Genomic DNA, 13704 nt, shown 5'->3' with positions numbered 1-13704 from the left:
GTGGGAGAAGGAAACTGGTCCAGAACAGAAATGCAAGCTGCAAAGCATTATTATTACACTTCAGGAAAAAAAGAATCAGAAATTTTATTAGCATGCAGACACTGAAAAGTAGCTTGAAAAATCTGGAAGAGATTCATCGAATAAGATAATCCAATGGAGTTTTAAGGAAAATAATCTTTCATTTTAATGCAGTTAATGCTTTTTCCTCCCTTTGATGCTTAAACTGGACAATGTTTCAGAAATCTAGGATTTAAAATTATATCTGACTAAAGTAGAGGTCATAAGCAAACAGATGTCAATATGTGAACTTCCATAAGTTTTATTCTTCAAATTATCAATGGCCTTAAATTAATTGTATTGCCCTAATTCTTTGTGCAGAAGACATACAAATGCATCAAGTTCCTTATTAGCAGAGAGACAATAATTAATAATTTAAACTATTTTAATTCAATTATTCTACGTTCCTTAACCTATGAGTGGATGAGGAGTAAAGTCTCTTAGAAGAATTCTAAAATTGTGCTACCACCTTACTTTTCTACAAAACTTTCCAGCACAATAAAGGTATTAATATTTTTGGTGTTTCTATTCTCACACCACCTCCACAGGCAAATAGGGCAGGGATACTGTCCCCATATTACTGACTGGTTTACTAAGACCCAGAAACATTAAATGACTTGCTCATAATCAAACAGCTAGTTAAGTGCCGTCCTGGAACCACAACTTGGGTATTCTGGTATCACAAAATGTACACCAAAAAGAAAGAAGCTAATGTATGGTTTGATTTCCAGGTAACCTAAAACTCAAGTAACCTCAAATAAATGGTAGTAGGGAACAGGACTTGATCACTTCTAAAATCTACTTGGTAAAAGGTATCAAAACCCCAATCTCAGTTGCTTTGGAATTCCTGACTTTGCCTACATATGAAAACAAAAGTCATTTTGCTATCTGATTTTTAGAAAGTTTTAAAACCCAGAAAAGAAGAGGAAAAGCAATGATACTTGATGCAATAAAAGGACAGTGGAGGCTCCATGCTTTTCAGAGCACAGAGAATCAGCACCAGGTGGCAATTCCTGCTGCTTGCTTCACATGCTCAGGGCTGAAGATTGGGCACTCCAGGGCTAGTCTTCAGAACATTTGCAAGAAGTGACATAACTGCAGGAAGCCGTGCAGGTGGGAGGAGCAGACCACCTGAGACAATGCACGCTCACCCCTTGAAGGTAAACTTGTGGCTTGATGATCCGGGGGTTGGAAAAGAGGCTGTTCACTGCCTTGGTCAAGAGGAGTTGGGTAGAAGTGCTCGTCTTCACACCAGGAAGAAGGTAATAAGAGTCAACTTTGAACTGATGTCATTTTTAGCCCTAAAAATCTTTGCAAGTATACATTAAACAATTACAGAAAGCTGGTGGAGTTTTAAAAGAATGCTTTAGATATTTTACAAACAATAGTTTCTAGTTCTTCTGGTTTCTCTTTTTCTTTAATTTTTATTTTCCTAAAAACTTACTGTTGTTATCTTGCTTCCCAAGGACAACACACATATTATAAATTGACAATCTATCATTCTCATACCATTAAAAAAAAAACACCAAAAAAAGAGATGGTCATTTTTTAAAAGCATAATTTAAATCATCAACAGAAGAGAGAAAACAAAAAACAGATTGTACTAATATTGGTTATAATCAATCTGCTCGGTTTAGGGACACTGAAATCTTAAATGAACAACTTAAGATTTTTTTCATATGTTATTATATCATACAATAGTAGTTTAAAATACTCTAAAATTATGCACAAACTTGTGATGTGTATAAAGACCATATTTGAATAAAAGCATGATAAATCATCAATGTTTTTATTCAAATGTAAGAACTTATGCTACATTTAGATCATAGTTAATGAGAACATACATAAGAAGCTTTATGCAAAAAATGTAAACTGTTGCCATTATGAGCTGACCAAAATTTTATAAGATGGATGAGACTCCAAAGCAGAGAGTCAAAACGGCGATCATATTCTGTTTTGAGACTATTGTGTTATTAACAGCCAGTTAAACTTCCAAATCAAATAAACATTGGTTTCTGGGGTTGAAACTATACATCCTTCAAAAAGTAAGAATGTAGGCAACCACCTTAATATCAGGGTTGGAGCACTTAGATTATTGTGCTTAGAGAAGCAATCAACTTTCAGATGTAACCAGTCCACCAAAATTTAACATCTGGTGCTGTGCTAAAGGAAACTGATTCTTTACTTGGTATGAGGAATTCAATATATAAAATATAAGCCATACCAAAACATTAGTCATTAATATTTATAAATTGTTTCCTCTAAAATTATTATAAGTACATTGTGAATTCAAAAGAATGTCTTTCATTTCTGAAAATATGCAATGATATGCTATATTTACATGGTAAAAATCATCCTCCATTGGGAAAGTTATAAAAAGATTATTATCTATAATTCTTTTATGGCTGGGGGCAAAGAGGATTTGTCTGGAGCACAGAGACTCAAGGATGGGGAAGATATGCATAAATAAAATTACAGGAGAGAGTAAGGGGAGAACAAATGATCAAAGAGGATCTTGCCAGCATTTGAGTTAGGATTTCATCTACTGTGTACCTTATAAAGTATGTTAATGATCAGTCTAAACCTGTGATTTTATACCTGATCTAGGTGTGGCAAATCCAGAAAATGACTCAGAGGGAAGAGCAAGCCACCAACAGCAGGTCACAGTAAGCCTGTGACAAGGTTGTAAAATTAAGTCGGTTCCAAAGTGCAGCTTGCCCTGCTATTCTGGTTGCTCCCCAGGCAGCTCTAAAAGCACTGCTTAAGTACTTGTCACTTATTCAAGCTGTTTCCTACTCCCAGCAAGTTTCCAGGGGGTTATTTTTTTTTTTTCCTTTTTGTCTTTTTTCGTGTCCGGCAACAGATCGCAACCCTCAGTGTTGCGCCCGTACTGGACCGGGACCGGCAACGGGATCGCAACCCTTGGTGTTGCACCCGCACCTCGCTCAGCCAGTGAGCAGAAGCTGGTCTGTATGTGGGATCCGAACCCTCGGCGGGAGCGCCGCAGCACTCGCAAGCGGCGCACTGTAGCAGTGCGCCACCGGGCCGGCCCAGGGGGTTATTTCTTAAAATATAAGTGTACTTCAAAAACTTCACGGAAAGATTTGTATTATCTTTTAATTCTATTTTTCTGTGAACCTTTTGAAGTACCCTCATACATAATTGGCAACAAAATGCTTAGTGAATACTTGCCTTATACCCGAACCTACTTTTACCCAAAAACTAATTTCCAGCTGTATGAAATTATTTCAAGTTACTTTTTCTTGACATTTCTCTCCTCAAGAAAAAAGAAAGCTGTTTGATTTCCTATATCTGTGAGACATGTCTACTTTATTAAAATGTGTGGGCCTGGATAAAAACTGTGTTGGTTAATTTGTTACGTAGCGGCTCTAGACGATTTGCTCTAATGACTTTAATGGGGGTCTCTAGGCAGCTGTCACACTTATCCAGGTCCCTCACGGCAGCCTCTCTCAACCTGACTGGGCTCTCAGTCCACAAATTCAGAAACTGTCTAAGGTGCCATAATGGACAATTCATGCAACTCTTTCAAGATCCTATGGCAGTCAGGATCATATAAAGGAGTCATTCATTTAACAAATATTTACTGTACACTTACCATGTGCAAGTCACTTTAATAATAGTTTTCAGGAACCCAGATATAAGGCAGACACCACAAAGGGTTCCTGCTCTCAAGGAGCATAAACCTTTCTATCAGGAACCTGTCACAACTGCTTTTTTTGTAAGAAGGACAAAGTAAGAGTTGATTAAAATACATAGGTTTATGCTAAGCTAGAGTTCTATCTTCAAGATTGGACTTAAAATTATATTTTTGGTGTGAGCACTACTTTTGCAGATGTAAAATCCCATTTTGCTACTAGTGGAATCCTCTTCTCCCTAAGGAATATGGTTTGGGGAGGCAAGATTTTAACTCAATACATTCCAGTTTTTCTTTAAACAAATAGGTATATGTTACAGAAGATATTACATAGTAAACTGGTTTTTCAAAAATAAGAGATACCCAGTGATGGAGCCTTGTTCCAATAACAGTTTTAGTGTCTTTGAAGCATGTTAAAAGTTGATGTAGATCCTGCAAATAAATTTAAAAGAATTTCTCTACAATCTCAAAAGTAACTTCTCTTAAAAGTCTTCTTTATATATATTCCTGACATTAGGACAACAAAGTTTTATAGTCTGACATATCAATGAAACCTCTGAGGGTTTATGTTCACCACATTTAAAAAAGAAGTATACTGAGATTCTAAGATGAACACTAATAGCTCAGTAACCAAAACCTAACATGCTGCTACTTGTGAACTTAGGCTGGGGAAGGAAAATCAAGTAGATTTTTAAATGAGCAAGCTGAGATAATACGAGCACCACTTATTTCAATAGACCACCCAGGTACGTTTGGTAAATTCCAAATTTAAAAAAAAAAAAAAGTAGTAGTATAAGATAGAGAAGCAGCACTGGGAAAATAGTAATAAATCAAAGAACAGGTAATACAGGAACACACTTTAGAATAACAGGTTCTCCTACCGTTTGGGACATGTCATATTTTACTGGCATGGATTTTATCTAATGGTTCATGAATAATTACAATACTTTCAAAACTCAGTGTTCTGGATAGTTGTAAAAACGATGTCTATAAATCACTAGTTTACATGACTCACCCCAAGGTCCTGGAATTAGACATTGAAGAACAGCAGTGCTTCAACAATATCATTTCTGTATCAGATGAGGTCAATAAGTATCAATGGGATAGTTAGACATCACGTCATTGTGATAGAGAGTATTACTTTAAGAAATAAGAAAATTATCACTCTTTTATTTTTTTTTAGGGTAATCTAACCCTAACTTTTCTTTATTGCTAGCTTTTTAACTACTAATGGTAGAAATTTTGGGCTGAAATTAATTAAAAAGACAAGCTTTGTCTGACTTGTTAGCATGAACAAGAGGATCACATTTCCAATTATGCTTTCTTCATCCAAACCTAGTATGATAGAATGAATATGGATTATATAGACAATAGCTCTAAGTTAATATACTAGCTCTTTTACCAACTGATTTTATGAACTTAGGCAAGATAATTAATATTGCTGAGCTTCAGTCTCTCCAAATGACAAATGGAGTAATAATTAATAAGTTATTATTTATACCTTAATTATAATAAACAATACTCCACCTCCTAATGTTTTTATAAGGATGAAAATCGGTAATATATATAAAATATGTGGGGTACTGTGAGTGTTGGATTAATCTCTGCTTTTATGAGCAATTGGTGATTTTCTTTTTAAATCACTTGCTAAATTAATCAACATTTTTATTTCTTAGAGGAACATTCCAAACTGGTCAGCAGTTGAAGATTTAATCACAGAATCAAAAGGCTTAGAGTTGAAAGGAATCTCCAAATTTCAAGTCAAGTCCCATACCTGACTTCTGGTATTAGAGGGGAACAGTAACAGGTTGGTGTCTGAGGAGGTTAACAATGTGCCCAAGGCTTCCCCACTAGTTAGTGGATGAACGAAGAGTACCAGAAGGTTTCTATATTACCTATACAGTGATTTTCTTCTTCAAAATACATTTTAATTAGTATTAGAGAATAAGAATAAGGGGATACAGTTTGTTTAGTTGTCCTTTGATAAAACAAATTTTACAATATTTACCATTATTATATTTGTATCTGTCAGCAAAATGACAGGTCACATAGTTTGGAAAAATAGCTATGGAAAGTAGTTTGGGATGAGAGTTAAATATTCTTAATTTGGCAGGAACAGAGGTGGCTTAGATTGTGTATTTATGTCAGACTGTTTTCCTACCTTGATTGCAGGTTTTTCCAGCATACCCAGGATGACACTTGCACTTGTTTGGCCCAATACACTCACCATGCTTGCATCGTGGTTGGCACACAGCTGTGAAAAGAGGATATCACGCATTATTTCTAGGTCAACAGCACACCAACCCTATAGCATAAATGTCACAAACAAGCTTGATAATAAAAGAAACAACTAAGAACTTACAACAAAGCAGAAGTGTACAAAATCACTGTTTCCTATAGACACTGTCTTCACACAAACAAACACACATGTTGTGTGTGTGTGTGTGTGTGTGTGTGTGTGTGTATGATGTGTTTGGGGCTGGAGAATTTTCTGAACTTGAGGACAATAGTCAGAAAAAGAAAAAACAGATAAAACTATGTGTTTGTCAATAGTCATAACATTACAATAACTTGCAACAACAATTTCAAACTCATTCTCTCAAATACACTTAAAAAGTAATTCTTAGTACGAAGATACTGAGTATGTATGAAATCCAGATAAATTTCCAATTAAGTAATAAAATAATTATTTTATTGGAAATAGTATTTCTAACCATGAAATGATTCAAAATGAAAAAAAATAAGATGACATTTTTTATAACTTCAATTCAAGGATATTTCAGTCACCTTGATCTTTCTTAACCCTAAGATGCATTACAACTTCTCTTCAATCTATAATGGCCTTTCTATGGCTTATCATAGCAAAGAAAGTTCTCAGTTTGACAGTTACTCTCTTCCATCAGCTGAGTTCCACTTCCCTCAAGACCTCAAATTGCTGTATACCATCACTCAAGTTTTTTCACAGACTAATTGGAATTTATCCTGTTTATTGTATAGCAGCAGTTCTCAACTGGGGGTGCATTTGCCCCTTGGGAACATTTGGCAATGTCTAGAGACATTTTTGGTTTTCACACTGCAGAGGGAGTGTTACTGGCATTTAGTAGCCCAGCACAACAAATTATCCAGCCCAAAATGTCATAGTGCCAGACTGAGAAACCTTGCTTTACCAAATACGTTTATGGTTCTCCGCCAAATTCTATAATAGATGAAAAATAATTATATAGCTTGGGTACTGGTCTCAAGGAGCCTATGATCAAGATAAAGAGACAGGTTTTTAATTCAAGGCAACATTTATTTATGAACAAAATGGGTGGAATCTAGGAAATCTATGAAGAAATCATCATATAAGCAGATCCATATAGATTTGTACAGAAAACTTCAGAGAAGAGGCCTGTGTTGGATCCTGAAGCATGAGAAGACACAGGAGATTACAAGGAGAAGTGAATTATACAGCAAAGCAGACTATTATTCAGTTAGGGTACACTCACGAGGCCATAGATTAAAAAGATGGGAAGTGCTGGTGGAAGAATGAGAAGCAATCATAGGTGAGTGGTATTAGATAACGATGTTCTCCCTAAACGTTAGACTGAGGGGTCTACACTTTATCTGTAGGCCATTTTGTAAAGTTTTACCATCACCTGCAGAATTACCTGGTAAAAATCAAAGTTCTGGAAATATTAGCATGGTGATAACATGTAGGATGGACTGGAAAGTGTCCAGAGGCAGAGACAGCAGTTAGAAAACTGGTGAAAACATTCAGGTATGACATGAGAAAGGCATGATTTGTGTTGGCGACTGGAAGAGGCAGGCATCAGTAACCACTGAGCGAAGAGCAGATAGGCCCTAAGGACCTAAGGGAAGGAAGTCAACAATGACCCCAAGTTTTGGAGCCCCTAACCCCTGTTCCTTCCCATAATAGCCCATGCTCTTCATCATTCTGGGATATGCTCCCAAATCCTCTCTGACAATTCTCAAACATCATTTCCTTAAAAACTCCAACACTCCTGTAAAACTGACATACGTGTTGTTTTTGCTTTCTACATTTCCTCACTCAGTTCTCACTTACCCTTCCCTCACCTGCATTCCACAGTGCTTATTTGCTAATTTTACTCTCAGGCCTTTCCTGCCTGTTTATTTGTCACCCCAGCTAGACTCTGTACCACTACTAATCCTTAGACTGTGCTGTGCAGGAGGTTTAATTTAAAAGCTTGCAGAAAGATGAGCAGAGTGTAAATGGTAGAGAAATATACTTGGAAAAGTCTTAAAATCTGACTTTAGACATGGCATTAAACGCCAAGAGAAACAATTTCATTCAGATCTGTGAGAAGAAATGAACTCTCTAGGAGGCCCTTTCAATGCTACCCTTCAGTCAGTTGTATACCTGGTAGATGGTTTATATGCAGTTTTTTTTAAAAAGTCCCAGAAGCAAGCCTCTCTGTGTAATTTCTAGACCCTATCATCAAGAAATGTGAGTTTAAAAAATTTTTTAATTTTAACAAAAAAAAGATGTTCCATAAATCTTAATGTTTATATATAAATACAATCTGAATAATCAAGTATCACTGAGGCACACAGAATGCCATATTTAAGAAGAAAAATTAAACATCTTAGAATTATTAAATGCAAGTCAAGGTAATAACCTCCTAAACTAATTGAAATTTGAAAATATCTCTAAAAACATAAAGAAGTAGTTTAGAAAATGCCACCTAAAAACATGAAAAAGTTTATTTAGAAGAGGACCCTTCATGACAAGAGTAAACTTGAAGGCTCCAGGCTGAGTTGCCCTTTGACCCCCTGACCAGCTTGATGACCATCCATTTATTTATTTAAAGCTTTCAGGTGCTTTAATAGGAACAAAAGTTTTTATTGTTCTCCTCCCTTTTTCTTTGTTCTCAGCAGAGTGCTCTAATCTTGGGCACATCAAATGCACACACTCTAAGAGGCCATAACTGTTAAGGTTTCTTACATGTTTAGGGGGTCAGCATTTTAAAACAAACTGCAGTTTGCACTTCCAACTACCAAACTATACAGAGAAGTGACCAACAACCCTTCAATTAGCCAGCAGCTATTAAATGTGATAGGATGCTCATAGAGCTGATATAAACAATTTTTTTCTTCTTACAAAAAGAAAAACCTTAGAAAAATGTTGCACAAAATGACTTTCTCCTAGTCTCTAAATGGCATTAGGTCTGGAATAAAATTCAATAAACATATATAAAATATTTCTTAGGTACAATGTATTATACGAGGCAGCGGGCTGGGTATGAATCAGAGAGGATATGAGAGTTAACTGTGGAACTGTAACACACTGGCTAAACCATGACAAGGGCGATGGCAGAGAGATGAAAGAACAAAGGGGGCGGCTAATAAGTATAACTGCAGGGCCCGGAAAGGCCTCCTGTGTGAACTGTGATCTGAGCAACGTGTTAGAGGTAAGAAGCAGTTAGGATAGGGGTCAAAAGCTTCTCAGCATGTGAACAAATTGGTGGGGGGAGATAGGAAAGGGTATTCTCAGTGCGTGCAAAGTGTTCTCACAATGTAACATGCTTAAAAAAGCGGTTGAGATCAAAAGACAGTCTAAGACAGATGACAAAGGCCTGCTGGATTCTTACCAACATCTATCATTCCCTTCTGCTTTAATATAGAATGGCCTTTCCATTTTGATTTTTTTGAATCAGGGATAAGTTAGCATGGAAAACTACACTCCCTTCCTCTCTGGCAGATATCGGTAGCCAAATGACTAAATTCTGACTAACTGGTAGGTAAGCAGAAGTTATTGGGTGGGGCTTTTGGAATGCTACTTAAAAGGGGGGCTAATGTATGCCTTCCTCTGCCTTTTTTTTTTTCTTCCTAATTTAGAACTAACTTTATTTCACTTAAATGAACCAGTTCACAGTACATATTGACCTTGCTAAAATCTTGCTCTTAAATGTGTGTATGAAAACACACTTAAGGGGCTGGCCAGTTAGCTCAGGTTGAGTTCCCCATAACGGCCAGCCAGCCCCCCCCCACCAAAAGAGAGAGAAAACATACAAAACCAGCAGTAGATAAATGATTCAAAAACATTAGTATGTCCTTCCTCTGTTTTCTTGCCTGGAATATGGAAGTCATGGCTGAACTACAGTGGCTTCTTTATGACCACGAGTTGATCTTGAGAATGAAAAGAGGATAGAGCAAAAAGTATAATATTAACCCTAAATTGCCATCTTAACAATTTAGGGCATCATTCTTTGTGTCACTGTTACTTGCAGCCAAATAAATTCACAACTGATTGTCCTTGAGCACTAGGCTGTGGAATCTGGACTCAGTCTATGTTTATTATCAAGCCAGCAAAGGTTTTCTTTGGATAGACACTTAGGTTAGAAGTGTTTTGACTAGATCCTAGTACAGAAATAAAACTTGTCAAATTTATTTTATACCTATAATACCTATACTCGTGGGAATGTAAAAATAACTTCATTTCTACAGTTAAATAACTAGATTAGAAAGTACATACTCATTTCAAAACTAGAGAAAAATAATTCCCAATTCTATGTAAACTGGCCCACCTTTTGTGTAAACTGGCCACCTTCTAATAACTCACTTCTCTGTGAGCTCTCAGTGGCCAATACAGAAAAAAAGAAAAAGAATAAATGATCCATTTTCAGTGATCCATTTTATAGTGGTCTTCTAAAACATCCAAAGGAGATGATGCACTTGATTTGGAGGCAACAGTGTGCCCACTGGTGCTACAGGTTAATCAGAAAGGGCAGCATTGCTTCTCTGACCTTCCCGTGGTTCAGAAACAAGAAATCTGGGCCATATTTGATGGTTTACTGTCCCTGGCATCCACATATGGTTTAGCAGCTCAGTAAATAAAAGCCAGGTAAGGATCACAGATAATCAATGAATGACAGATTTTTCCCCAGAATTCAATTACCAGAATTAAGCCCACATAGGCAAAACATACTCAAAATTTACTCTCTCAAATTCCTCCCAAGTGCCCGTAAAATAACCTCTAAGTCACTGTTTTAACTAGAAAAAGAAACAAGTCTCAACTGGCAAAGCAAACCTGCTCAAGCCTCTTCTGTTTGAACAATCTAAAATGTTACTCTTAAAAATTCATCCTAACTGATGTAACTGGGGTTCTGAGAGCAGGACAGTATTTTCTAACTTTGATATAAGTTGTGAGTTATCAAATAAGTTAGGAAAAAATTAAATACCTACATCAGTTCTATAATGTTTCTTATGTAAGCTAACCACGCTGGGAGTCAAGTGCCAACATTTGAAAAATAAGGACATGTTGAGATGCCCAAGCAGATGGTGGCTCTGGAAGGTGACAAGGAAAAGCCAACCCAACCACAGTTGTTGTTAGTAACTTGAGAAGGATTTTCTCAATATAAATAAGATTGTCTTTAGAGTACTGAGAATCCTGGTAATTTTTGCAATCTACATCATGTTATTCAGACGTGGCACCACAGAAAGTAGAACAAAGAACCTTGTCCTCCAGGTTATGTTACTTAGAAACAAAGGACTAAGATACATGCAAGGGCAGGGCAGAAGAATGAGCAGATACAAAACTGGGAGATTTCAGAGAGTTCTCATTAAATCTAACAAGCTTCACAGAATTCAGATATGGACAAATTCATGTGAAGGGAACAGGAAAACAGGATGAAGAATACCTTTGTCAAAAAGCAATTGGCCTTGGAAGAGGAAATGTTGCTAAAAGAGGCATGAAACAACTTACTGCTATATTAATAGGACCTGGAAGGAATGAAGGCAGAATTTCACAGGGCTCCAATGGTAAAGGGTCCTGAGACTTTGCATATCACATGTAGAACAAACAACTTACTGCTATATTAATAGGACCTGGAAGGAATGAAGGCAGAATTTCACAGGGCTCCAATAGTAAAGGGTCCTGAGACTTTGCATATCACATGTAGAACAAAACCAGAGGAAATAATACTACTGTCCAAGATTTCCAGAGGAAAACTAATTCTCCAGCTTTTCTAATCTGAATTTCCTAGTTCAAAACTAAATTCCTGCTGCAGTAAAAGCTTAATAAAAGTGCCTCTGATTGTTACCATTATAAAATACTTTCTATTAAATGCTCTCATGAATACAGAACTCAAAACCATTTTATATGACTGACTGAATCTGTCCATATTAGGCAGGAGAGAGCCAGACATTGCCTTCATTTTACCAGCAGACATGTGAAAACACAGAAGGTTAAGTGACTTTACCAAATTCAGTAAAAATTTCTTATCCCAGTTACATGCTTAATCCACTAGTTCCTCTGATGGTCACAAAAAGACCAGAAAGGCCAGTATTCCAAGGAATTTGAGAGAACAGAGTGAGATTATAGTAAAACACTAATTGGGAAAGGATGAGAGGGGTGGAGAACGTCAGTGGTGATTAAAGGCAGAAAGGTATTTTAAGTTACATTTACAGGAAGAAAAATTTCCAGTAAGAGCACAATCTATAATTTAAGAAAACTAAAGCAACCCTACCAGAATATTTTAAAATAAAATAATCTCTGTACTCTGTTGCTTGTTTTATACAGATGCTGAATTCAGTACCATTAAGGAAGTATAGAATTATCTCTTTTGAAGTGTTGTTACATCTAGGTTTTTGCTTGTTTTTTTTTTTTGCTTTGGGCCCCACATTCTATTTAACATTATTATAATTAAGAATTTAACTAATCACCAATAGTCAGAAAGTCAAGGTCAATGAATAGATGGTAATTTAGAGCATAAAGTTAAAATAAATAAGGGTTTCTGGTCCTTAAAATCTTGTCTCCCAAGGCCTGTCTGACAATAACTTTTATTTTTGTTTTTAGGAACATCCAATTCAGATACATTTCTCATGAATCTATTTCCTCTATCACTGTTTAACTTTTAATTCCTAATGGCCCAAAGAAATATAAGTGGCTGTATCTGCATCTTTGCATCGTAAGCTAACTTTTATTTATCATAATTAAGCACTATCCCGTTCCACTTAGAAAATCTTCCTCTGAGCACTATTGTCGTTTTCAGTTTAGTTGGAATTTTAACTTTTTCTTTGTTTTCATTTTGATAGAATGGAATTTAGATTACTGCCAAATCAGACTTTAAGAACACATAAGAAAGTGTTACTATTTATTTGGAAATGTGAGTAAGGTTTTTTGTTTTTGTTTTTGTTTTTAAAGTAGAGTAACAGTAGCAATGAGCACACCCAGCACCCAGATCTTTGTTTCTAAATACCATTCCCCAATAATAGGAATGAAGGCTGGGACAGGGAGGCTGGAATATGTTTTTTGTGGCAAAAGGAAGGAAGTACTCAGAGAATGGTAGACACATGTGAAAAGGACACAGAAACTGGTTTGGAGGAGTTCCCAGTGACCAAATTTGGGATCCTTTGACCATCAAAAAGAATAAAGACAGTAATTAATAACAACTGACTAATAAAAGAATCCATGTATCCAAATTTATTCTAAAAAATAAGAGGACTTAGCTCCTCTTTACAGAAGAATGCCAGCTAATATGTAGAAAGAATAATAAAATTTGATAAACACAATTTTACAACCACTACTGAAATAATTAATTTGAGGAAAGATTATCCATAGATGTTAAAACTTTCACTAGCTGAAAGTTTACTGGGGAACAGGATATTCAAACAGTCTCAATGTATCACCCTACAAATTACTTCCTTATTACAAAGAACAGAAGGTGCTTTTCCATGGAGAAATCCAGTGGACACCACTTTAATCAAATGATCAAATCTAGCATCATCAATAATGGGAAAACTGACATTATGTGTAATGGGAATATCATATTATCACCTCTGTAATATTCTTGAAAAAACACTTAACCTGAATCTAATGATACAGAAACCACAGACAAATTTAGATTGTGGAGCATTCTACCAAGCAAAGATATACATACATGCTTCAAAAATGTCATTGTCAAGAAGCAAAAAAAAAAGAAAAACCACATAAAAAATTATTGGGATAATTGGGGAAATCTAAATATGGG

The 13704-nt window shown here is 36.0% G+C and overlaps 1 protein-coding gene across 2 annotated transcripts in view; it reads right to left on the bottom strand.

The window, feature by feature from the left end:
- Positions 1–13704, bottom strand: part of NPNT (nephronectin) — a 77508-nt gene that overhangs the window by 38209 nt on the left and 25595 nt on the right. The window contains exons 2-3 of one of the 2 annotated variants that reach the window (XM_008590329.1): positions 5874–5966; positions 1209–1301 (exon numbers count right to left, since the gene is read on the bottom strand). In XM_008590329.1, coding sequence (XP_008588551.1) covers positions 1209–1301; positions 5874–5966 — 186 coding nt within the window. The remainder of the gene's footprint in view (positions 1–1208; positions 1302–5873; positions 5967–13704) is intronic. The other variant, XM_008590328.1, reaches the window with a different exon arrangement.

The sequence above is a fragment of the Galeopterus variegatus genome, unplaced genomic scaffold (genome assembly GCF_000696425.1).
Source record: "Galeopterus variegatus unplaced genomic scaffold, G_variegatus-3.0.2 Scaffold5996, whole genome shotgun sequence".
NCBI classification, from domain to species: Eukaryota; Metazoa; Chordata; class Mammalia; order Dermoptera; family Cynocephalidae; genus Galeopterus; species Galeopterus variegatus.
Note: the sequence above shows the minus strand (reverse complement) of the source record. Positions and strands in the feature narration are given on the sequence as shown.